This window comes from Euwallacea fornicatus, chromosome 9 (assembly GCF_040115645.1).
Source record: "Euwallacea fornicatus isolate EFF26 chromosome 9, ASM4011564v1, whole genome shotgun sequence".
Lineage (NCBI taxonomy): Eukaryota > Metazoa > Arthropoda > Insecta > Coleoptera > Curculionidae > Euwallacea > Euwallacea fornicatus.
Genome location: NC_089549.1, coordinates 1337823 through 1365541, shown reverse-complemented (window position 1 = coordinate 1365541; position 27719 = coordinate 1337823). Strand labels below are relative to the sequence as shown.

Sequence of the window (27719 nt, the reverse complement as noted above, 5' to 3'; positions counted from 1 at the left end):
CCTTAAAAGGTCCGTAAATAAAAAATCCACTCGTTTTTATCTTTTCAACGCGGACATCACGCAAAAATATATAAAATCCGGTTGTAATGGGAAAGTTCCCTAGCTCAATTAAAGACCTTCATTTAGGAGACTGAAGGTTTTTCATTCCCAGCTTTTTTATTTCCTTTTTAATTACCCTTGTTTGATTTGAGGCCCGGATTGAATTTTCTTCTTTTGTTTAGATGTACCTTTTAATATAATCCGGGATAAAAGCCACACAGCTCCACTTACCCCTGTAAAATTGTCGAGTTCACCCAGTATATCATTGAGTAGTTGTTCCGGGTCTTCTGAATCCGATTCTCCCCCATCTTGCCCATCAGTGACGTCATTTAGTCTGCTCATCTGAAAGCAAAAATAAATTTTGCATTTCAACCTCGCATAATATTGTAATCAGAGAAACGATGCTTCGGTCCAATATGTGTATGGTACCAATTAACGCATACGAGGTACAGGGTGTGGCACTGAAACTGCCTTTTTTCAGAGGTCGATGAAACAAAAGCACTTGGTATATATTTTGTTGTTGGTTGATCATAATGATGTGGACAATTACCCAAGCGGCTTTAAAACGAATTTTTGACTAGTGTCGATCGTTCGTTTTGATGTATCCTCGGATCGGTCCCCTAACGTGTTTCTCAAGGCTCTCTGGGAAAAATTGTCAAATATTCTTTTTAAATCAACTCCACTAAATTTCCATGTTATTATGATTAACTAATAAAAAATAAAAATATATAGGGTACTGTTTTTATTGCTCTTTGAAAAAATAAAGTTTCAGTGCCGCACCCTGTATATCGTCAAAAGTTAGCCACCTACAAGACACTTGCATTCCAAGCCTATTTGCATAAGCAGCTGCATTATTTTTTATCAACGACAGAATTCTATATTTAAAACTGTCAAACCCACGTTTATTTTCTTGAAAGCAGACTGTTATACTCAAGTCAATTCATAAAACCACCTACGAGAAATCTCGTGGACTCCTTTTGTGTAAATATTCAATTTTAGGAAGTAATTTCCGTTAAAATTAGATGTTAAGTACATTCGTTTGGCGGGAAATAATGAGTAAGATTCAATAGTGAATCACTATTTTATGAATCGTTCATCACGTTCTATTTGTAAATTTGCGGCAAAACGTTGGCTTCGATTTCCTATTCCGAATTATAACAAGAGTCCCATTCGAATTAACGAATTATGTTAGTTCGACGAGGACTAGAATTAACTCGTTAACACACGAATTTTCATCGATTGATGTCGACTAAATTTGATTACAAGCAAAAGTACGATAAGTGGCACTCAAAAAAATATAATAGGCCCATCAACAACAATTATTGAAACCATAGTAACCTAGAAATCGGTATGTAGGCATTAAATTTGGTAAGGCCAATAACAATCTCTATATTCAGTCATGTAAATAACGAGAACATTACTGACTATTTGAAACGTTGGAAATGTCATGTTACTGCTCCCCATGTCCCATCCTGATTTCCCCTTTTAATTTCCCTCCCCGGTTTTCCTGCCACATACTTAGTTAAATTATGCATCATAATTTATATAGATACTCTGGTTGAATAAGGTTTTGAAGAAATTTGAAGAAATTGATAAGGGGAAGAATAATTAGTGAAAAGTGGAACAAAAACACGTCTAAGTGTGTGTTAAAGAATCTGACGCCGTTACCGTGTACAGTAGTGACCAAAAGTAGATAGACCAACAGAATTTTTCAATTAAATCACGCATACGTCAATCGAATTGTTTCCCGTGCATGTATGTTATCTGTCCCAAAATACGTTATAAAAAATGATAAGTAAATGTTAATAAAGTTACCTTATTGTCAATAAAAAAGTAAATCTTTGAAATTCACTTTTTAGAATGTAGACAGACAATTTAAAAATGAAAATAAAAACATAACAATTTCCTTCAAATTACTTCAAAAATCAATCGGGACCTTTCCGAGGCACTAATATTTGGTAAAATACCCATTATTGTCAATAACTGCCTGACATCGACGCGACACTGATTCAATCAATTTGTTAAAATTTCTGAATCAATATTTTGCCACTTTTCTTGTATGTCAGCAAACAATTAATCGCAATTTGAGTAACTCTTCATCCCTGATCAACAATTTACTACAGCTTTTCTATGGGATCCAAGTCTGGCGACTGGGAAGGCCACTTTAAAATCAACATTTTTTCTTCTTCAAGAAATCGCTTAACTAACTTCAAGGAATGTTCGGACTCGTTGTCACGTTGAAAATGGAATCTTAAAGATATATTGTCTTCGACGTAAAATAATATAATATCCTGAAGTATTTCTCTGTATGCAAATCTGTCCTTGATTCCATTCATTCTATGTAGTAAGCCAATACCAAAACCGCTGAAACGTCCCCATATGATTACCGATCCTCCTCCATGCTTAACCGTGGGTGTGGTGTATTTAGGGTTTAATCGCTGACCAGTGGGGCGTCTAACGTATTGAATGCCATCGGAATTAAACAAATTGAGCTTGGATTCATCGTTCCATCAAATTCGTTCTCAATCCTGTTTGAGTCAATGAAGATGTTGTCTAGCTAATTCCATTCGGGCCTACCGTTTTCTCTTATTGAGAAGCATTTTTTTGCCGGCCTACGTGCAAATAATTACTCTTCGACTGAACTTTGCCTTACAGTCTTTGAAGGCACAGAAACTCCGAAAACTTCCAACTCAGATCGAATTTTCTCAGAAGAGTTGGATGGATTTTGCGAACTAATAGTCTCTGTCTGGCGCACAGCTGTTTTGTTTAGGTTCCTTGGTCGCCCAATTTTCAGTTTCAAGTTAATTCATCCAGTTCTTTGACATCGTTCTTATTATAGCTCAAATAGTGCCTTTTTTAACATCAAGCCTGCGGTCAATTTGCACTTGCTGTTCACCCTCATTAAAAGTTTTAACAATTCGCTCCTTTAAATCAGTGAACACTTTTACACCACGGGGCATGTTGTGGAATATAAACCAAATGCAAACTGTACTAATATTTTTCTGATATCTTAAGAATTTAAAGGAAATTCAACTGTTTTTACTACGTCTACCTACTTTTGACCAGGTGAATTCCAAATACTTATTTTTTATTAGCAATAAAGTAACTTTAGTTATATTTGTTTATTATTTCTTATAAAGTGTTTTGTCACAAATAAGATATTTACAAAAGAAACGAATATGCATGGTTTAATTGAGAAATCCTGTTTGCTTACCTTTGGTCACCACTGTACGTCATAGGGACATACCTATTCATTTAAATAAATTTGAGAAAGCAATGTTGGTACCAAAACTGCATTTTTCTTAACGTTCTGAAACACCACTGATGCAGACAGATCAAAATGTCAAGAAAACCAAGTTGCTTTGTGCTCTGGTAAGTTGTTCAACATTACTATTTATCTACTAAATTGGAGGTCCAGTATAAAAAAAAAACAGATTATCTCCTGGACCTATTTTCAGTGGTGCTATGTTGGCTATTCTAATTCTAGAGATACTTCCATTTTACGACTCAAATAGATCCCATCGTATCGGCTCTATAATGGCACTGCAGTAGAGCACGTAACCGGATGCAAATGAGCTGTCGGCGGGGTCCGGAAGGCGCTTCGGCTTCTCACCACGCTAGAGCCCTTTATCTTATCTTCGTGACAGTGACTTTACATTCAAGAGCTCTGTATTATTTAAAAATAACGCGACGCTCTAAAAGCTTCGCCGTAATCAGCTCAGTACATTCCAGGCTGTGTGTTTTAAATAATAATGGATTCTAAACCTACTCTTTTCCTAACAAAAGTTGCCAGAATCAAGAGAAAGCAACTCTGTTAAGTGCAGTCATGAAAGGGCATAGAATGTCGATAATCTAACTCCCGACGCGAAGAAATTTGTAAAATAGGAGAAGTATAAGGAGAAACAGACTGAAGGATGCGGTCAGTAAGCGAAACCACAAAAGGTGAAACTAACTGAAAAGTTGATGTCCGAGAGGACGTCGCAAGTTTGGTCAGATTCAAAACTTCTGAATATTCGCACGAAATTCTTAACGAATTTTCCAGGATAATTTGTGTTTGGAAACTTTATAATTCAGACTCATAATGGCCCCTATAGCCTCCGCAAGTTTGGCTCAATCCTTTTGGAGCGCCTTACGTATCACTCAAACATAAACATAATAAAAAATTTTTTAAATCAATTTAAAAAATCAATCGTTTCATAACAATTAATGCCTGGTTCGCACAGTAAATTGTTATTGATTGACACAGAACTCTAAATAATTATAATGTCGAATAAAATCCAGTAATTGTTCAGCCGGGCCTAAATTGTCGCCCAATATGCTTCACAGCTGTAGAATAATATATTATATGTCCCAAAACGTGACATTGCGGGTAAATTGTTGATAACATGAAAATATATCACTTAAATGCAAGCGCCATTTTGTGTTTTAAATCCATTAATGGCGAGTGCAAATAGGTTTTTCATTTGATATTGAAAATGGCGTGGGCGACCATCATCATAAGCACAATAACGTTTCGTTGCTTGATTTAGGTTTGCATTGATTTTTGATAAAATTTTTTTGAAAGCTATGAGTACGCGGAAAGTTCGTACTTTCCAAACAGCACATTTTTGAAAATTTTGTCCTTCTACCTGTGTTCTTATACCATAACACATAATACTCGTGTGAAATTCATATAACCTGTACGAGGTGAAATAACATAATTTCCGCACGATTGCTTCCATCGCAGACATACTTAACTCAGTCGAGCATCCCAAATTTGCCAGACAACATCCGATACTACAGCATAACGAAAATTGGGAAATTCGTCTAAAGGTAAACCGGAATTATCCACGGTCGATCACTGTCCGTACCGACCGGAGTTTCCACAGCGTTTTCCACGTGGAAATTGCTTCAATTTCCCCCATACTGATCGGCCTGCTGAAAAATTAATTCATTGCTGAACGGGGGGAATGTTTCCTGCCATCCTTCAGTTTGTTTCAATGATGAATGACTACAATTACTTTTTACTGCCAGAGTATTGAAATTTTTTTAATGAATCGCTGTTGGGAAAATAGGTGATTATGAAGATAAAGGAGTGCGTAAATTAGTTCTGCATAAGTTGGAGAAATATTGCTGTAAAATATTATTTACTGCGCAAATTTGTCACTACGGTTATAACGGCCGTATACGAATCATTTATAATACGTAATCCACGTTAAAAGAGTATGCTCCTTCTAGTTTAAGAGCGGAGGTAAACGTGTCAATGCATTTGATAACAGAAACTATCAATACTTGCGTAACGAGGTGGTCAAAACTGCCATATCTGGAGATGAAATATTGGAAAATTTTTCAGTCTCAAGGAGTAGATTTTCCAACGGTTTCCCTAAAGTTTCCAATGCATTTGACGGAATTTATTTGACATTTTTAGCCCATTGAAGCTTGTTGCAACCAACCAGGTAAATCGCTCGCAACCATTCAAGACGGCTTTTAAGCAAGTATATGGCCTATTTCGAGATTTAAAACTGCTAGGTCAATTGTCCACAAGGATTCTCGCACCGGTCAAGGATGGAATTCTGCTAACTCGCAGGCGTTTACATAATAACCACTTAAATCAAATGAGACCTTAATCTGAACCCCTGATAAAGTCTAACGACTTGAAGGCTCTCTTGAACTTTGTGAATAATTGAATATGACTGCATTCTCTTTAAATATTCGATAATACGCACGATCGGTCCAGCGATTCTTACTTCAAATGGTTCATTATTGTTAAGGTGATGGACTTATCCACCATATCGATTATTGATTCACTTTCTGATATTTGATTTATATTTATTATGCTTTATCGATATTCCAAGGAAACTTAATCAACTATATTAAGTTCGTAGTGTTGATTTTGCTAATTTGACGGCTCCAATGAATTTCGTTTTTCCGGAACGAGTTTTTCCTCCGTTTCAACCGAAATCTGAACTTATGAGATATTCTCCTCTTTCTTTGTATATGAAAGCACGCGGAACCTCCTATATGAGGTGGTGAAATTCGACTCAACTTTCGGTGGAACCGAAGTCAAAAACGACCGTCATGTCGATTAGAAGACTGCATTTTGAACGTATAATGGCGTAGAAAAATCGATTTTTTGGCAGAAAAATTTTCGAAAAATTTAGATTCAAGCAATCAATCAAAAGTCCAGATACACCCGACGTATTTAAACTTCTAACCAGAAAGCTACTTGGTCCCTAAATCATATTGACTAAATCTTAATTACCAGATGTACGCATACGTATTTGTTGAACTATTATTATTCAAGCAACATTATTCAGCGAAACAATACGGGAATCTAGGTCAACGTAGCCCTCATTTTATGAGCTCTTAGTAGTCGATGTCGAGCAGTTGTTATGAGAAATGTGAACCTACAAAGGTTCAAACCTTTGTAGGATCGCATTCCTTATTACTTCATCAGAATTATTGCCTGCGTGACCAGTTATGTTAATCAAATTGTCGAAATTAAAGTGACTTGAAGCTTTTTGAATGTCTCCTTTGATGAATAATTAGATATTTAATACTAAATTTTGAATTCACTTAGAAAAATATTGAATTCGTGTATTCTCGTTGGTAGTAGTCATTTTACACTCTTTTTGTCGATTTTAGAGCTTTAGCAACAATTTAGTTTATTTTTTTACTTCCATTAATTCAGTTCAGAGGTGCGCCTATTCGACGATCAGGGCATGGCGACCTGTTCGACGATAATTTACTCAAACGGTTTACGTATAATTTATGATTTTCGAAAATCATAATTTGCAGTCTTTAGCTCATAGTTTGACAGCCCCTGTACGTACTTTTAAGTCTAGAACATGTTCTGAACGGGCACAAAAATGCGCCTTTCTTTCTAATTTGAGTCATCTTGTACGTCTTACCGTTCCCATAATCCCCACGCAACTCGGTTTATTTGGGACACCCGTATATGTATGTATGTAGCTAAACGCTTCACTCGTGTATAATGGTATTTTCACGCGCTAGTACTGCTATAATTATTTTTAGTTACACTTTTTACTGTTTGCTCCCAAGGCATTTAAAATTGAAAAGCAAAAATATGATCTTGAGTTTTTGTGTTATTTCTCAAATACCCCCTAAGACTCGTAAAGGTACCGTTGAATGCATTCTCATTTTCTACCGTGACCCATTTTTCAACAATGCAGACGTAAATAGAGCAGCTGGGAAGGCAGGATGAAAATAATTTTCCTCCTTAGGACTTGGCTTCACGTAATTGGAAATTTCTTGGAAAATTACTTCGCAGTCCTCTTGTTAAGGGTTTTTGATTGCTTATTTGTCCCTTTGTTAGATATTTACTTCGAGATAAATAAATGAGTAAGATTTTAATGTCTAGTCGAGATTGTGTATTCAATTGTGCTTATATATTTTAAGAAGGGAAAAAGAAGAAAATGCCGGCTCCAAATTGCGATGCATTTAAATTTTTATATGCGGCAGTCTTCCAGGAGCACGAAAAATTTCAATTGGATATTTTGAGATTCGTTCCCCCGCACTAAAGCTTAAATTTTCAACAAGGGAATAGGTTGCAGGCTTTTCTCGCTGCACTATCCAGACTGTGACGAAACCAACCGATAATTCACAAAGTTCGCCGACGAACGACCGTAAAATAAATCTCAAAATCCTGTGAAGTCCTGCTGACAAGCTGTTACCCTCTGGCCCCTTCTTACAGAAATTAGATTTTGATCGGCTGCTAATTTGCTTAGTTTATTCATTTTAATTTAATGCATATTTTGATACAGGCTAAGCTGCTGCCCCACTGGAAATTGGATCGATCAGTTATGGAAATCAGTGGGAAAAATTGAAGCATTTTCAAGACGGCTTTATAGATGCCAAATTACTTGGGCGAAAACCTTGTCTAAGGGTAAACGGGTCTCGATATAGTTACCTCAAAATTGCGTGCGATATATCACAGCTTGTACTATAACAATGCAAAATTTTTGACATTTCCATTAGGAAATCCTGTGTATACCGCATGGTGTGGACAAAAAAGCCACATGCGAGGTTACTATTAAGTGTAACATTTCAGCCTATACAGGGTGTCTCAGAAGTGCACGGCACTATTTGAGGTATATATTCTCTAGCGCAAAATAAAAGTTCATAGAAGCATGCCTCCCCAAATAGTGCCGTGCAATTCTGAAGCACCCTGTTTAGTTCCGTACTCCATAGCGAGTTACTAATGAATGTTTTATTTACATCAGAAAATTGTCTTAAAGATAATTGGCTGCGCCACTGACTTGATTTATCAGTGTCTTGTCGGTACCACTTATTTCATGTCGTAAGGCGCCAGTTGCATTTTTTCTTGAACATTAAAAAACTTGTATGACACACTTGCATTCATCGCCGTCGTAATAATTGGAAAATATTCTTAATATCGGCTTTATTGCTAACTGGTATATTGTAATTGATGTCTTCAGTCGGCATTATTATTAAAGCGAAAATTTTACTCGTCGATGGCTTTGATTGGAATTTTTTTGAAAAATGTATTTTTAGTTTCTGTCGTCAAAAGTACATCGGGGCTAAGCAAGTTTTAATATTTTATTTAGCAAAAATTGCGAATTAGATATCCCACATTCATAAGAAATTATGAAATCGGTTGAAGCCCCATGTACGTGTACTATAATCAATGGCCTACCCAACGAGGACATTTTCGATAATCTCAAAGTGGCAATATTTCGGGTACCACCGCAGTATCAAAAAATTTCTCCACGCGGTTCAAAGGCAAAGCCAAGCTCGCCTAACTGTACTAATTGAGGATATCAGCCATAAATTGTTATTATACTAAACAACGTTTTCTTATTAGGAATGGCAATTACTGGTCAACAAGTAACGGTTTGAGCCCCTGCAGCAAGAACAATAGGATAAGTCTTGATCCCCGTTCATCAATCAGTAATCCAACTTATAACAATTGAATAATACCTAACTAGCTGTTTTGCACAGTCAAAATGGCTTAGGGTATTGTGGAGATTAATCTCAAGAGTTACAGTTAACAGGAAACGAAGCTGCTTAATTAATTTGCCTATTTAGGTTAAGGGGGTCAGGTTTAAGTTTTCTGATGAAACTTCACTATCCAAGTGTCCCTAGTAGTTCCGGAAAAAAATACTTGGAGTGCAGAAACCGTCAATTAATTTCAAAATACAGTAAACCCTCCTATAACGCGGCCGTTTATATCGTATAAGACGGTAAAAAAGGCTCGTACAACACGATAAAAGAACGAGGCAGATGTTGCGATTTTATTACGTTTTGGGCCCAAACAATTAATATAAATTTTGACTGGCAACGTTAAACTTCTTTGTGCTTATCAAATTTCGGAGAATTCCCATTTTTAAACGAGATCGTCTCTGTTTCTAGTTGTGATGCACATTAAACGCGCATGAAAAAATTTTGATATCGCATGACTTATTTGATTCAACTTAATTTTGAGGACAAAAAGCTTTAGTAAAATACATCTGTACGGAATTAAACCTGATTTAATCTAGAGCAAATGCTGCAACGTTACGCCAATGTACGTCACCGTTTGTTGGCAATACGAGGGCTGTTTTTTATGCTTTGCACACAAGGACATAAATGGTAGCGCTACTCAAAAGTCATTAATAAAGCTTAACTTCAATCTTTAGTTAACCTAAATCTAAAGTTTCAATGCGATATGTACGGCGTTTTAGATACAACAACGGCATTAAACCGAGATATTTTTGCGCAATAACTTTTTACAACTTTCTAAGACAGTTATGTCAACAAAAATGCCTCATCGAGTTGTGGTCTATTTTCGGCAATGAAGCGCCAGATCAATCGACAATTTCTTATTGGTGCAGGTGCACCAAAAACGGCCGTCACACAGGAAGACGTCAGTGCTGTGCGCAAGCGCATTAAAGAAGATGAAAATGTGACATGTCGCGAGACGGACAGATCTCTGAGGATTTCACAAACCTCAATTAAGAAAAAAAAAATTGCATGAAATATTAGCTGTCCCTAAAGAAACTGATGTACCATTGGGTACCGCATGTGTTGACCGAAGAACGGAAAGACGCTAGGGTCAATTGGTGTCAAAAATAATTATTGACCGCTTCAACGCAGGAAACCTAAAAACTGTATCGTATGGTCAGTGGTGATGAATCGTAGATTTACTCATATAAATCCGAAAATAAACGCCAGTCATCTGTTTGGGCGTTTCGAGGTGAAGAAAAACGAACAAAAATCAATGACGACAACAACTAAAAAGATGGTCGCGATATTTGGCTCAGAAGCAGTAGCAATAATTCCCTTGCCAGACCGAAGGACTGTTAACTGCCCATTGGTATGCAACCATCTATTTGCCGGTAATCATCGCTGAGCTTAAAAAAAAAAACCACGACTCAGCTCTAGATGTAAAACTTAAAAGACACCCTCCGTAGACTCTGCTAGATTATAGTACCAATTATCCTCACAAAACAAAGGTTGCCCTGTGGAGTCGAACTTCGCCCCTCTTGTTTGCACGAAGGAAAGTTCTGAGACATCAACGTTTCGTTAAATCGGTATAGCTGCAACACCCCAATGGAAGATCAATCTACTTTCCTAACAATATTAATTATTAAAAGGAAGCCAGTCCTCGGCGTCTTTAATAATTAATTATCCATTTATTGATAAATAATTAATTTATAATACAACTGATAAAGAATCGATTGGAATAAGTTGAGTTTGCACCGAAGCTGATTCACAGCCTTTTCAGTTGCAAAAAACAATCTCAAAATGGTGTTCCTTTGTCCTTATCGAAAACCACCAAACTTGAGTACCCCATTGTTAAGCATATCAACTGAAATCTAATGTCTATTCTCAACAGGCTCACACTTTAACAGTTTATATTGCGCTCGTGTGTGAAGGTGTGTACACAGCTATTCTTGGAAAGAGATTCCTAAAAAATGTCTAAAATATTAATGATCTTTCTGGCACAAAAGCGGCGGTGTGTCCGACTGTGACGAAAGTAATTCATTTACTCAAGTTTGTTCTTCTCTTTATCTGTTATTTGTTCTGTCATTTTTACACCTTGAAACACGACTGTTATCTCATGTTTGGTTAAGAACAAATACGTTGGTGTGAAGGTACACAGTGGTTCGGCTCCGAGTGGGGTGTTGTTGGGATTACCATTTCGTCTAATGTACGGTTTGACTGGTCGTTAATTGGAAAGCGCAAGTTTCGTTAAAAATAGCTCGAAACTCAATTAGAAACGTTTAATTTGTTTTGCTGATAGAAATAATAGAAAATAGCATTAACCACAATAACCTAACTAGGTTTGTTCGCGTCTGAAGTACCTATTCCAAGTTGGTCGACACGAAATACAGTTTTGTGCCAATGCGAAACCGAAGTCCGGAAAACCCATCTGAAACTCGGCGAAACTCGTAATTCTGAGATAAAGTTTCCATTTTCGTGATATGCCCTCGTTAAGTTCGAAATTTAAACGTGCGTTTCGAAGTTTCATGGGAAATTTATCAAGCAGTAACAAGCTGGATTTAATAAAATCGAAATATGCCCTAAGTACAGTTACTAGTTTAGAGCAATCAGCGCTTAACTTAACTGCAATTGAACCATCATAATGATTAAGTGAAAAGCAATAGAATTATGAGTATTGATACGTATTGTGGTTACGATGCGCACGTGAGAACCTGTCCAGAGGCGATTATAGACCAATCAGCATCTTTGCAATGTAATAATCACAATATACAGGGACATATCCAATTAAAATAGTTCCCCAATACAGGGCTATAATTTAAAGATCTTATAAATCACTTTGTTTGCAATTAGTATTCCTTTTAAAGCGAAACGGCTGAAGCAATTACATGCCGAAATTAAAAGCGGGATTAAAGAAAGCTGCTCTTGAAATTAGATCTCCGAAATCTCGTTTTAAAAGTCTTAATGATAGTATTGTTTCCCTTATTTAGGGAGATAAGATCCTTTCTTGCCGAAATTGCAAGAAAATTTTAAAAGAACGAGACAATTACTTAAATATAGCGAACTGGAGTTAATTTGCTTGGGTTTGGGTATTATATGTTCTGCGATCGATGACTCGGCTGATTTTCACCTGGTCGTTTTTACCGCTTATAAATATGCAGTTTCCAGAATATATATAAGTAGATAATCTAAGATGCGACTCTATAACGATATTATCATAAAAGTGACATAAATAATAAAAGGCTGGCTCTTCTTCGTCCCGGAACTGTATTGCAGATGACAATGCACGACCACACACAGCTGCTCCCACACCACAACTAGGGAAAATTTTAATGGAAATTAAATCGGGTTTGTACGAGATTATTCCCCGTATAACTCCAATTTTGCACTACTCGTCTACTTCTTATCCAGAATACTCCGCTCTTCAAAGATAATAGGTACTTCGTTCTTTAATTGGGTAGCGTGGAAGCAATGGCAGTAAACCTCGGAGATCAAATTATCTCGCGAAATAGCCCCATTAATTGGTGACCATTATAATATTACCACAAAGAGCGGAATTTTAATGTCCATTTATGAACGTACGGTTGCGGACAAAATTATGGAAGATTTTTTGGAACAACATATTCTCGGTGATCGCTTTTGTTTTCGTCTTCAAAGTTTGTCGATAAGCTAAAAGTATGTTCCTAAATTTACCGCATAATATTTGACGTAAGAACATTGTTTTTAAAAAAATTGTTGTTAATAACAATCTTTTTGTTCGACAAAAGTATGAAATACTATGTAGTATTGTTGCTTATGGGGGCATTATCGGTTATTCGGTCCGATTACGTAGTGCGTTGTATACGAAATGTGCCGAAGAAAAAGTATTTTTCGGAGATTTTCGAAATTCAATAGTCCAAATGTCACATGTTGATTACAACCAAAAAGTCATTGCAAAGACGTTAAAAATCAGCCAAAGGGCTATCTCTAAAATTCAAACCAAATTTGACACTTGGGGGGTGTTAAAAATTATATAAAACCTGGACGTCCAAGAAAAACGCATACCACTACCGATCGACGGATTAAAAAATATATCATCTGCAGATCCTCGCAAATCCTCTAGGGTTATAAAGCAAGAAATCAATAACAATGGTGACATCAATACAAGCGATCGCACAGTACGTTGTCCATTGTGCCAAATGGGATTAATGGCAAAGATTGCAGCGAAGAAGTCCTTAATTTCTAAAAAGAATAGAAGAGCCAGAACTGAATTTGCTCAGTAACATTTGTTCCGGTCACTTTCAAAGTTGAGTACGTTACTTTTCAGTGACGAAACTAAAGTTAATATTTTTAATTTTTATGGGAAAAGTTATATTCATAGACCTGTGGGGACCAAGTTGGAGCCCAATTATCAAAAACCAACAGTCAAACATGGTGGTAGAGGCATAGTGGTATCGAAATGTCTTTCCTCGATCCGGCGTTGGACCAATGGTAGAAATTGTGGTTTCAATACAAAGCCATCCTTAAGAACAATATGCTGCCATTTGCTGATGAAAAGATGCCATTACTTTGTCGTTTCCAGCAGGACAACGACCCTAAACATTCATCCCGATTAATAAAAAATTGGCTGAATGATAACACCATCCCCGTATTAGAGTGGCCGTCGCAGTTGCCGGATCTCAATCCGATTGAGAATCTCTGGGAAAACTTAAGGCAAAAAATTCGAGACAGGAATGTGTCCAATCGGGATGAGTTATGGAAAATCCCGCAGGAAGAATGGGTGAAGATTCCTATTTCCTTTTGTGGAAATTTAATCGATTCTATACCCTGCCGATGTGGGTCTATTCTGGACTAGAAAGGATATGCCTCAAAGTGTTAGTAAATTTAATTTTGTACTAATTATAATGGATTTTACGAAGTGTTCCATTTTTTGTCCAGCATAATTTGTTATTTTAATTTTTTTGGTATTTGTAGAAATAAACTTATTTATTTTTGTTTATAATATTGTTAAATATGTACTTGAGTTTTTGTATAGTATGTTTATTTTTTAATAATCGACTATTTTGACATTACACTCTGGTATATTTAAAATATTCCATACTTTTGTCCGCAACTGTGCCTATACGAACGGCAAACGTGCAACGACCCAAACTATACGCCAAACTGTAGCTAAGGTCAGCTAGTCCAATAGCAACAATTTTTAAATGAAACGAAAATAGTATAAGTTTCTGTAGGTTGGAATCGACACCTTAAAATGAAAAATTCACCTAGGGATACGGGATTGCCCATAGGGGCCATGAAGTGGAATTCTAAAAACAGTTTAAGTTTGGAATTTTCAACGCCAACGTCGAATTATGTAATAAATTAAAGTAGTCGCAATCATTAGTGTAATGACCGGAAAGCAGAGTGGCTTACAAATTCTTACTTCATACTCACTACATATCTCCTTCCGCACAAACGTTTAAAATTCCAAACTTATTTACAAGATGAAGTAGCCTGACCTGGTCTCCATAAGGGCAAAAGCATAGTGAAACATCGCACACCTCGCGGAGCACCTCGACGTTCACCTCGCGGCCCGACGACGATGAATCAACTGAAGTTGTTCACTGAGGATCGCACCTCTCCCCTCGCATCCCGTAAAGTGAGGAAAAAAATATTTTGTTTTCCAGCGGCGAGGTGCTCGAAACTTGCTCTCTGATTGGTTCTCTCAACCGCCCGCTCCCTCTATACGGCAACGGTGCAAGTTACGCTTAATCAGCAGAACCCCATAAGGTCGATCCGATTGAAAGACCAAATGTACAGTGGCGACAAAAAATGTTGACACACCGCGATTTTCTCGATTTTTAAATTTACGATTTTAAATTAATTAAAAAAAAAACACTCTATATGTAAGCAGTATATCAAATAATTATATTATCTCTGTCAAAAGACAGTCTACAAATTGAAAGGGAAAAATGGAAACTATGAAAACCGCTCGGAATGAAATATTTGCACACTGCAACTGGCTTGAATTTTTAAGGCTTACAATGCTTTAATATTTAATGAAAAGTCCATTTGCATTAATAACCGCTTGGAAGCGTTTTGGCATAGAATGGACCAAAATTTGTATATAGTTGCAACCATTTGTTTCCCACTCTTGAGTTGGTAATTTAAGTTGATCGCATCCTGAGATTGTACGTTTCCTTATCCTTTGATCCAGATGGTGCCATAAGTTTTCAATTATATTAATGTCAGGAGTTTGTGGTAGTGTATGCAATTGTCTGCCAACATTATACATTAGCCGCTCCTAGGTTTTTCGGGCCGCATGTTTCGGATCATTGTCCTCTTAAAATATATAATCATTTTCAATGCCCGTTTTGTTAGCATTTTGCCTTAAATTACTTCACAGTATGTTGATATAACTTGTCGCATTTAAGTTCCCTTCTATTCGAACAAGCATGCCCACCCCGAGGCAAGAACCCAGCCCCACACCACAGTATGTCTATCACCATGTTTTACCGAAACTTGAACATTGTGTTTCTTTGATTCCTGGTTACGTTTTCTCCAGATTGTTTTCATACCATACGAATGAAACAAACTGAACTTGCTCTCATCTGGAAAAATGACATTTTTCCAAAAAGTTGTTAGCTTGCTGACATATTCCTTTGCAAAAGCCAAGCGCTTCTTACACTTTGTTTCACGGATATACGGTTTTCTCCGAGGTGCTCTACCATGGAGGCCTTCCGAATTCAAAGAATTTCTGATAGTTCTTTCGGCAACCTGAACTCCAGTAATAGTTCGGACCATATAAGCTAACGCACTTATGGCAGGAGTTTTCAGAGCTTTATTTTTGATTTTCCTTAGTGTTCTCAAGTTAAGCTTCCGTGGACGTCCTTTGCCAACTTCATTTTCGGTTGTACCTCGCTCCTCATAGTTTTTGATGATATATCGGACGGTAGAAAGGTATGGCTCAAGGCAATCAGAAATTTCCCGATTTCTAAGTAAAATAACGTTTGCTCTTGTATCAGCACTTAGTTCTCTTGTTTTCACAATGTTTGCGAACTGAATTGTTTTTAAAGCTACCTCTAAGTTATTTGAAATATCGAGAAACGTTTTAGCGATATCAATGGAAAAAAGAGGAAATTCCTAATACATCAATAAATAAATAAAGAAATCCGAGAAAGTGCATGTGCAAATACTTTATTCTAAGCGGTTTTCATAATTTCCTTTTTTTCCTACTAATAATCAATTTGTAGAAACTTTCTTTTGACAGAAACAATATAATTATTTAATATACTCTTCACATTTGAAGTGTTTTTTTAATTTAAGACAATAAAGTTAGAAATCGGGAAAATCATGGTGTGCAGATGCTTATTGTTGTCACTGTACGTCGAAGGCAGAGGAACGGAACGTGTGGTGCTGCTTGAGAGACCACACCAAATTTAGCTTAAACAAAGCATAGTTAATAATAGCCGTCATATCATTGTGTTTGGCGGGTCATCATCACCATCTGAATCAGACAACATTTCGACTACCTCTCTGCTCGTAAGGAACTAGATAATTCGACTACGCTAAACAACGATGCGAACTTCTTCATTATCTTAATCAGCGGCGATGCTTCACCATGTTTTTACCTTAGTTCGAAGGCAATTTTCTATAGCAAAGAAGACCAGTAACTGAATAAATACACCAAAAAACAGTTTAAATTTAGAATATTTGACGTTTATGTAGAAGTGGATACAATGAGTATGAAGTAAATGATAAAATTGTTCAATGGAAATTCTCAAGCAAATTTCTTTCGCAGTTTTTCCGTAGACTGAAAATTTGCTAGAAATTTTCCATTGAACAATTTTATTACTTACTTCAAACTCATTGGGCCGACTTCTGCACAAACGCTGAAAGTTCCAAACTTCAGGACAAATAGCAACCACACTTATTCGTGTCCCTTTCATGGTTCCCCATAGATCCCTGCCTAACGCTATTGTTCATTGTTACTTCACGATTCCATCCTCATATACACTTGAATGTACAGTGTAACGTCTTGTTAAATGACGTTCTAGATTTGTCTTATGAATCAAACCGTCTTCTCGCCTCGATCACACAAATCAATCCAGTGGACACATTATCCGGAATATATATGAACGTAACATATTGTAGGTGAATATCAAGCAGCATGAATAGGACACACTATCGATCGACTAGATCAGCAAAATAGACGTGGTACATCAATAAGAGCACAGACTGGACAATTTGAAACGAATTTGATATGGCTCTTCATGCCTGTGACACTCCATTAAGGACCTGGATTTTTGTTATCTGCTAATAATCAGGGTGAAAGGGCGAGTGAGTAAATTTAGAATAATTAGACCTGTTTGGAAAAATAAAAACAATCTCTTCGTCGCTCCTCCTAACCCGAACTAACCTAAACGTCTGTATTATATTAATGGTCAACGTGATAGGGTAAATCGATATTTTGGGAAAAAACGCCGAACTCGTTTCGTGACTCTTCATTGGTAATCCACAATTCTCAATAAATCCCACAAGGTACGACGGTTAATCACGTTTCTCTAAAATGTCAACGTAAGAGATTAAAACTTCATTCCACAGTTCCACAGTCATGATTTAAAACTTAATTACAACAAACTGACTTTCGCACATTGGGCAGTTCATGAAAATTGCATTGATGGCAAAATTAACAATCAGGGGCTTCATTCAGTGGAATGGAGAGTTGTGTAACTATTGGACATATTGATATTTAAATTTGACAACAAAACTCACGTCGGCTTAATTGTTAACGTTGCCGAAGGCGGGCAGTATGTTACCAAAATCTTACTGTGCAGTTAGCTCTTTGGATGGATTTATCGTTATTATTCCTTTCTCGGCTAGACATAAAATTTAATTGAATTAAAACGAAGCAAATTCAGTATAAAACACATAAGGACGCATAATAAAAAAAACCTGTGGTCATATACAACATTAGGAAGCGGATTTTTGGTTCTTAAATGACCTGCCGTCTACATATAGCAAACAATAAACTCCAAAAAAAGAACACAAAAGGGAGAATGAAAGTATGTGTAGCGCCATAAGAAGCCGCATCGGCTTTATACCAACGGAGAATACCTTTCTATTTATGGGCATCGGCTGACTTTTGAAAGTCTTCGCAACGGGATCCTTCCAGCACCAAATAACTATTAAATATGACATGTTTCCGTTAAAATCATATCGAAATATCATTATTTCACTTATGAGAATAAGGCGTTGATTTGAATAAGATTTGAGTGTGGACATGGTTAGAAATACGTGATAATCAAACACTGTTAAATTCACGGGGTGGACTAAAAGTCATGAGGGTGCGTTAAACTCGCACGACGTTGATCTAGAGACTCAATTTCACACAATTTTCAAGTGCAACTAGTGCAAGACTAAAAATAAAACTTTCATTGCTAAAACTATTCTTATTGTAGACTACAGAATTTTTAACTGTATTTACAGTGCCCTGCTCCCAATTTGGAAAGCTATTTTTGGGTTCTTCCATATTGGGAAAACGATTGCATTCAACGAATAACGACCCAACAATGATTTGCTTCTTTCTTATATATTAGGAAGATACACACATAAATACTTATAGAAACTGTGGACAACAGTATCCTAAAAAAACCTAATTACAAATATGCTCTAAATTCTATTCTCTAAAAATACAAAACAGGAATACTGATGGATTGCTGTTTCCCCTTTGCTTCAAAGTATTTTAAAATATTCCGGTAGCATGTTCCTAATCAAAGCAAATATGCAAGGTCATGATGGTTATGCCGTGATGAATGATTTATGGGGGCAAGTCACTTATAAGGAAATTTATTACATTGCATAAAGATTGTCTTAGTACAAAAAGCTGTAAAAATCTGTATTTGATCAGGTTTTATGAAAATTTGTAAGCATAATAAACTGTTTTAACAAACCCTACTATGTATGGAATTATTACTTAATAAGTGAGGACGGCTATTTCGCTTAAAAGTGAGTAGAACATGGTAAGTTGTCAAAGTGTTACAAGGCAATATTTTGAAAACGGTTTCAGATAGTTTCGTTAGATTTCGGTGAAGACGGAAAAGAAAGGGGGATATACTTACACACATACATTAGTTTGTTCATATATTATTCCCCTATAGATCTCGGGGGGTGAGGGATGGCTTTGAAATTTTAAACGGGATGATATCTTTGGTATGCGAGCAAAATAAATTGAGTTGCTCTACTGGTTACGAAATTATGACTTTTTAGATTATTAAATAAAAAAATTATTTGTTATTTAAAGAGAACTGAATTATTTTAATCGGTTTTACATATCATCTGCTGTGATAAGTGCGGTAGCAGTAACATTTTATCTGATGAAACGTCATAGATTCTACTAGGGTGGTCAAATGTGGATCCTGCACACGACAGCTTCCCGGGCGATTAATAAATAGCAAATCGATTATTTATTAGGCAAGCTAATTTATTATTTTGTATCAGGAAAGGAAATTAAATAAATTTGTGCGTGCATATATGGATTTTTTGCGATTATTCAAATTTTCGAATCAAAGATCACCCCACCCTTCCAAATCCATAGTGGGATGTGTATGAAAAAAGTCTTCGAGGGCAAACCCCAAAATTTAGTACAGAGCGACAACTTATAGCCAAGATTCATGAAGATGACTATGCATACAAATAGGAAAAACATGAAGATTAAAGCTCATAATAATTTCATGGCCCTTTCCAGCTCGATATAATCGATTATTAATATCAGGATGGAAACCAATAATCAGGGTGCTCGACCTGATTAAGCTTTCGCCTAGAACGAGCCATAAAATCGTATTAGTCCTTAATATTCTGATATTTTCCCTAGGACCGTTTCCATTCACCGTCACTTTTCCTCCTAAGGGAATATTGGAATCTTTCTTTGAGTAACACAAATCGTATCTCTTACACGAGTCATCTACGTTCCTTCTTCAGCTTATCCAATTAAAGTTAGCTTTCGCCCAGACCAAACTCCAATAATGATTACTAAAACGACGGGTGTCCTGAAGTTTTGGAAGCAAAATCTTATTTCACGAATTAAGAACTATTGTCTGATGGATAAAAGCTTTCCCTCTGGCATTTCCCATTTGCGAGTCATTAACTCATCAATGCTTCAACCTGGCCTCACTTTTTCCTCCTACCAGTTTCTTATCGCGCATAGGTCGCGGTTCTGTCCCTGCTCTTCCAGCAATTCCTCATTGTTGATGATACTTTCGAACATAACTTCACCCAAAGAACATTACACGTTCTCTTGGCTGTATTAAAATACATTAGAAAAATAAACCCTAACGGGGTGGTGGTGGTGATGGGGGGGTGAAATGCAACCGTAACTGCCTGTAATTAACGGACCTTTCCGTGAAGTTTGTACATCCTGGGGAAATTACAACCTGACTCGCTTGTAGTGACGTAACTGCAATAAAGGAGTTTAAAATTGCATGAGACGGTGGTTGGACGCCTTGTTCCGTGCAGAGTAAATTATTTTCCGAGAAAGGAAATTTACTTCCATAGACTTCTCTGTCAAGTAAATAATGGACAGTTCCGGCAGTGGTAATAAAAGGGTTTTCAAAGAAAGCGGAACAAATTTTTTTTATAAAACAGTGTCAGAAGGATATTTCCTCCAAATATTACATAAAATAATAACGTTCTAAATTCATATTTTAATTATTATGAATGACACTCGCACACATTGTCAAGAAAGTGCTATATTTTCTGAGAGATCACACGCCTATAATAAAATTGATCTCGAAAGCCATTAATCTATCAATTAGGAATCCTGGATAGCAAGCCCCAAAACATCACTCATAAATCACACAGACTTAATTTGGGTTTTCTTTTTCTCTTAATGCCCATTCGAACACGAATCCATGTTATTTTTGAATCAAAGCTTGTAAGAGCACTTCCTTGTTCATTATTTTAATATTGTTTTCGATCACACTTCGCAACGTTTCCCCTGCTGAACAAGTTTCTATGGTGGTATGAAATAAAAGGGTTCAGTAAGCTCGTTACGACGCGGTCGGTGATTTTCTTTAGTAAATTTACTTGGCAAACTTGGAAAATTATTGTTCGGCAACATTGAGAAGCCAAATTCGCCAACTATTCAGTTTTACTAGAAGGCAGGGTTGATTTAAGCTTAATTATGTACCAATTTCCACACAACAATGTTAATGATCCAATAACTGGATTGGAATTCTCTAGTTTTCTGTGGTCGTCCAGAGGATTTTAATTTCGGGAGAAATTCTTTTTTTTTGCTTCAATTTCTTAGATCGTCACTTTTCTCCCCTTTCTTCCCTTGGCATTATAGGTTTCGATCAATTTATCTGGATTAACAATTTCTTACGAGATTCACCTTTGGGCCTGCATTGTTCTTCGGATGTGATCTCCACTTCTGCTGTATCTTCATCTTCAATAATCAATTTCAATGAAAACATTAAATTGGCGGATATCATCGAACATCTACATGTTTTCCAGCAAAAATTGCGGCTTTTCTAACATCTCAAACACCTCTGCTGCTGTGTAATTTCCTTCAAACCACAGCTATTTTGAGCTCTCGTCCTACGAATCCTCTTTCATCTTTATCCTCCTCATCACCATCAGTAGCCCGACTAGTATCTAGATTTATTTGGGGTCTAGTATTGCGTGGGCGTTGACCTGTTTTTAATTAAATACCTACGTGACCCTCAAGGTTGGCAGTTATGATTTAAAGTATCAGTTCTCGTTATTGATAAGACACCATCTTAATGATAAGATTATTATAAGAAATAACAATACGATATTAGATTTCAGATAAAATTTTATGGCGAAGTTTGAAAATCAATAAAACTAAAGAGATCAGAAGGTAAGTCTACGTGATGCCTAGGGTAGTCTGCTTTCAATGCAAATGCATGGGCACTTCTCAAGGTATGTTCAGTTATTACTGAAGTTAAACGTGGTTATTGATGAAACGGGTTGGGAAATAAACTTTTTCAGACGAGTGGGATTATTCGAGACAAGCGAACAGACGTTCCCTAATGAATTTCATAAATGATATTTTTTACTTCACGACAAAGCCAATCGTAAGAAAAAATCGCATGCTTAATCTTATTCACGTTGCGCCCCGTATCTATAGAACTACAGCAACCAGTGTCGTTACTGGTCCCATTTGTTAACTGAAAACAAGAGACCTGGTTTAATTATGTAACTGATTACCAAATTAAACCCGTGTGGTCGCCAGCTTGATTTTGGAAATAACATTTTAATGAAATTAAACTCAAAATTAGAAAAATCGTTGCCGTTTTAGTTTCGTACACCGCAGTAGTTTTCTTGTTCTATTTGGGACCATTCAACTTTGCCTCCGCTTTTGCCGCCATTTGGCATGGACAAACCCTGCAACTTGCCCTGTGTTGTTCCATTAAAATAATAAGTCTTAGATACATGTTTAATTATATTCTCCCCTCCTGGAAGAGTTTTAGAAATCTTGCAGGATAAGTTTGTAAGTTTTAAAGTTTGCGCAGTGGATACAATGAATATAAAGCGAGCAATAACACTGCAAAGTGGAAACTGCAAGCAAACTTCCATTTTCCAAATTTTCCAATTTTGCTTGCAATTGCATTTACCATTTGCTGGCAAAATTCCATTTTGCACTTTCATTACTTAATTTATATTCATTCTGCGTAAACGCTAAAGATTCCAAACTTAAATGATTTTTCCCCAAAAAATTCACCTTCAATTCGATTAACTTAAAGAACGTGGAACCGTCCATGACGTGGAAGTAGATATACATACGAGATTCTTTCAATTTACATTTTTCAAATCTCCCTTCAGGCTTTTCTTAAACCAACAGTTTTTGGCCACTTTAGATATGTTTAAAAATTTCCGGTAACTTGAGGGTAAAGACCTTCATTACATATTCCACATTAGAGCATCAAATTTCTTGTAGTAGACGAGCAATCCCTTCTTTGTTCCGTCACAATCCATTTACCTTATAAGACCTCCGATTTCGTCTCAAGATAAACGACGGTGTAGGCTGTTTGTCGCATACAAATGCCCTTTGAAGTCCCCTGGCATTGGGACACTAACCCAATGACAGTTATTTTTGGATTCTCAACTTTTGAGACGTATGTAACGCATACGACATTGAATATGAATAATAGCTAAGTCGCTATGCTTGCTGTAAGTTTATTCCAATGGTTGGTTAAAACATTAACATATGGATACACAATTGCAACTGCTAACAAAGACATTGTTTCAAATCTTGAATAATATTCAATGTCCCTAGTACTTTTGTGAAGATTTATTCCATCATTGGAGAACTTTTGTCTTTCCTAGAGATCACAAAAGATCATCAGTGAACGAAGTTTGATGTAATTACGAATATTTCTAGCACTTTTTCACCCTACAAATTTACACCTGTAAAAGGTGATTCACTGGTCAGAGATCAACTAAAACTCGAAGTTCTTCAATTATTTTGCCTCTAATTCTGTAATACTTAAGTTTGGTATTTATCAAACTGTTTACCACAGTTCCATTCTGTGTTTATTATTTCTTTGGAAATACACAAACTATTTGTTAATCTATCCGATCGTCTACGATAAAATGCACTTTATAGGTTGCTATTTAAGCCACTTGTATAAAGATTACACTGCTTGTATATAAAATGTTAAAAAGTTTTCTACAATAGATTAAGTCTTATTATTTGTTAAGTGTTTTTTCTTGTTCGAGACAAGTCTAATCTTGCAATTGCTAAACTGAACTCTATGTACAGGGCGTCTCAGAATAAGTCTGCCAATTGTTTACTGGAGGTTTCTGTGATTAAAACAAGAGGAAAAGTTCATACGAACATGAGTACGTTCCTATCTGAAATACAGGCTGATTCTTTTAGTTTCTTTAGTTTTTTTCCTAATAAGTCAGTTACGGCGTTAAATATTCTTATGAACATCGAGGAACATAAAATAGGTGTAGTGACACATCTTTTAAATTTCACCAGTGGCGTCCTCACTGATATGACCCTGAGAATTTTAACTAAAAAATACAATGTGCCATCAAGTTAAAAATACATATACATAATACAATTTAAATAAAAAATATGAATTTCCTGCTGCAAGGTACACTGAGTCACTGATGTTAACTGGACAAAAAATAGCAGGGTCTCACAAAGCTCATAACGTCTAATTGGAAATAATTGCAAAAATAGCGCTGAAAAATGTTTTCTAGTACTTTTGCACATTAATAAAAAACAGGTGACTTATATAGAGTGTTCGGAAATAACGAAAGCCATCTACTGTACTTATTCAGATTCAATTTGATAATCAAATTTTCCTGGAAAATGGTCTACCTAAAAAACATGAGATAAAGAAACTTTTTTCACTTAAAAACATTTGCGAATCAATAATTCGAATTCATAAGTTAAGAATCTGACGAACAAAAAAGTTGATGCGATATTTACCCAGGAGACCCCCTACATGTGACCAACTGGCTAAAATCTGCAAATATTAACACAAAAAGTTTTCCAATTCCAACTTTTACTTTAGCCTTTTTAAGAAGCTATTTTTGGAATATGTTTATAAGAACTTCTTTTGTTATTGTAATCTCAAGAATCTCTGGAAATGAAATACTTTGATGCTATTTCTAGACACCCTGTATACAAAGTACAAGCGACAAAAGCAGTTTCTAAATTTAAACGGAAATTTAAAAATTTGATTAATGGATGTCAGTGGGGCACCACATTTCTTGTGGAACGCCCCAGACTTTTTTAGTCTGGGGCGGTAAAGGGGGCCTTGACCGAAGGCCTGACCTTGGAGCTGACCCCTCAGAAAACATCACCCTGAAGATCTTCCTATTTGCCCTAGAGGCTACATAATGTGGATTTCTGTAAGATATGTGCATCCTCAATTCAGAATAAATATGTCAAAAATTAGAAAAGTAGATATGAAATAGGAAAAAAAAAATTGAAAGTTTAACACCCAGTATATTTGATGTACTTTTTTCGAGTAATATTTATTTACAGAATCCTTTTATTTTGTCACTTTCTTGCCACTCCCTGAAAAGACGCAGGATGAAACTGAAACATCCTGTATTGGATCGAGTATCCTATTACAGTTGCCAGAATGTTGTTTTAAAACGTCATTACACATACCCGCTTTAATAAAAACAAACATCTCATTGAAATTCGATATTGGACGAATTTTTTAAATTGACTCATGCTTTATAAATAAGCGAATTTTATAACAAAAACAAATATTCCTTACAAATATCTTCATCCATAGACAATAGAGCGGATGTTAAAACAAAACCCTTCATAACCCAATCCCCAGTTTATCGTGTATCACTGTGTATCTGCCTATCTATACGCGATACCGATCAAGGAATATGAGATTGAGCTTGAATATTAATGTGCTGATAAAAAACAAATTAGTAGCAAGTAATCTATAATATTCCGATTATGATTATGTATGTTTACGTCTTGAACCCAAGAAAACATAACCTCAACTAGCAAAATTCAAACTAAACAAGAAAGCAAAGCAATGCAAAGAGACTTCATTTACCTTTTCATATACTCCTGCTTCGTTCATGCAATACATTCAACAGGAAATCCTCAAAAGATCTCACTAAACACACTGTTGGTCGCGAAAATCGGTGAAAAACTCATAAACGTTCAAAGACCCGGCAACGTAATGTCATTTCAACGCACAGCATCACCCCAAAGCCCGAGACATACTGAAATGTTTATTTTGTGGATGCCATGCGTCCGGCGATACTGCTGCCGCATTGCCAAGTTTGTGAAAATATACTGTCAATAATTTTTTTACATACTGTAAACAGGAAAGCATTTATTTGGTTTTTAGTGCAAAACAATTAACTTCATCGAAATTTCTCAAGATGAAAAAATGACCAAAAATATTTAGTTTTTTTCAAATTTTACTCTAAAAGTCATTTGTATAGCAACTAAACCATTTATAAGCTCAAAGTCTACTTAACGGCCCAATTTTCAATTAAATGACAAATCAGTGTATGTGTACGTTGTATGTGAAAAGCCGCACTCTAAGATATGGCAACGTTGCCAAACAAGAAAACGCATGCGATTTGGGGAATTCAATAGTGCATAGGGAAATGAAATTTCGTTTGATTTCCCAGTGCATTTCTGGAGCTATTTTTAGAATCCTTTTGATGTTGGGGGATACTTTTTAAGATTATAAAAAGGCGATGGACAAGCTGATGAAACCATTAGAAATGTAGAGATTGTGAATATTTTTTTGTGAATTTGAAAGAGATCAAGGCAACAATAATAACTAGTCACAGAACTGGCCTTATAAGTGTTAGTTTTTTCCCACTGACACGATAAAGAATATCAATTGAACCGTCATCATTTCAGACTTAATTTCGAAATCTGCATAACCTGCTTGTCTTGAACGCTGTATATAGGGTGTCGCACCGGGGCCTGTACCCATCGATAATGAAAAACTTGCGGCTAGGAAAAATTTAGAAATTTGACGCTATACGAATAATCTTGAGTCACTGCGATTAAGATACTTTAAAACTCCTAGATCAAAAGGACCTCTGTTTCTTGCTTTAAATAGTACACTGTGCATATTATTACATTTATAGATTATCTTCAGAGTTTTAAGAACATTTACTGTTATAGAATGTATTATGATCATCAACAGATTTCCAGGTATTGCCCATGGGCATATACTCTTTTGAGGACTGTAACTTCTGAGCAGTTGTACACTAACAAATTCATGTAGCAATATTTATACTATGGTCTTCGTTGACAAATTTTTATTTTGGATAACCTACTGGTTTTTAATCTTCCATAGGTTAAAACTGACCAAATCATCAAAAGGCCTTTACACAACGCAATATGCGACGAGTGTATTGTCAAATTTAGATTAATTACCATATTTATAGTGCAATTTTTGACAGTATCTTGACATCAAATATCAAAAGAAATCCAGCGTCCTCTTCTATTTTTGATGAAAACTGACCACCTGATACACTATTGCATATGTTTATGATCAGTCACATGACAATTTGTCAAGGATTTGACGATCGGGAAACCAAAATAGGCACAGCAGAGGATATTTTGACCTTTGGCGTGGAAGTGACTTCAAAATGAAACTGAAATTTTTATTCATTCTACGAAACAAAATTCTGAGAGAAATGGAAATTTGGCACACCTTGCGCCTTTTCATAACAATTACCATAATCATTTCTACATATCTATTTATTGACATTCGCAAAACTGTTATCTCCGAGAGGATGTGTCGTTTTGGAACACAGAAATTGCAGAAGACACACTTTCAGAAAAAAGTTTCGCAGATCCATTACTATTCAAGCTTAAGGACCGAGCTTTTACAGTAGCAATGGACGAAAGTAGAATTTATCCATCCGGAAACAAAATTTCAATTACGCTTTGCTTTATAGTTTATAGCTAAGCCATTTCATAACTATTGTCATGTTCCCGGAAATGAAAACTGTGTGGCAGGTGTTCTAATCCTGAACCCTGTGCAGAAATGTGATTTCGGCAGGGTTTACAGCGGAGCAATGTTGGAGGAGGGAAAGTATTATAAAAGCGCAACTGAGTTTATGAACTACATAAACCGCAAAGTTGATGTTTTTGAGCAGTTCAGATGTGAAATTTATCGGCGACATTATCTACTTTGTGTCAAGCAGAAATACAGCAAAGCAGGGTGCTCCATGATGAGAGGAAAATATTTCAAGGGTTGATTATATGGCTTATTTCCGATAAATAAAAA

At 36.1% G+C, this 27719-nt stretch overlaps 3 protein-coding genes across 4 annotated transcripts in view; 2 read left to right on the top strand and 1 right to left on the bottom strand.

The window, feature by feature from the left end:
- Positions 1–25667, bottom strand: part of pico — a 137184-nt gene extending 111517 nt beyond the window's left edge. The window contains exons 1-2 of one of the 2 annotated variants that reach the window (XM_066286155.1): positions 25509–25667; positions 271–381 (exon numbers count right to left, since the gene is read on the bottom strand). In XM_066286155.1, coding sequence (XP_066142252.1) covers positions 271–381; positions 25509–25544 — 147 coding nt within the window. In that variant the 5' untranslated portion in view covers positions 25545–25667. Of the gene's footprint in view, positions 1–270; positions 382–14462; positions 14482–25508 lie in introns of those variants that run through there. The other variant, XM_066286156.1, reaches the window with a different exon arrangement.
- LOC136341317 (facilitated trehalose transporter Tret1-like) overlaps positions 1–27719 on the top strand; it is a 52343-nt gene that overhangs the window by 5420 nt on the left and 19204 nt on the right. The window lies entirely within an intron of this gene.
- Positions 27216–27694, top strand: LOC136341012 (uncharacterized; the record flags this gene model as incomplete). The annotated part of the gene is made up of 2 exons (XM_066285575.1): positions 27216–27336; positions 27395–27694. Coding segments are annotated over 2 exons (417 nt in total), but the record flags the coding sequence as incomplete, so codon positions are not given.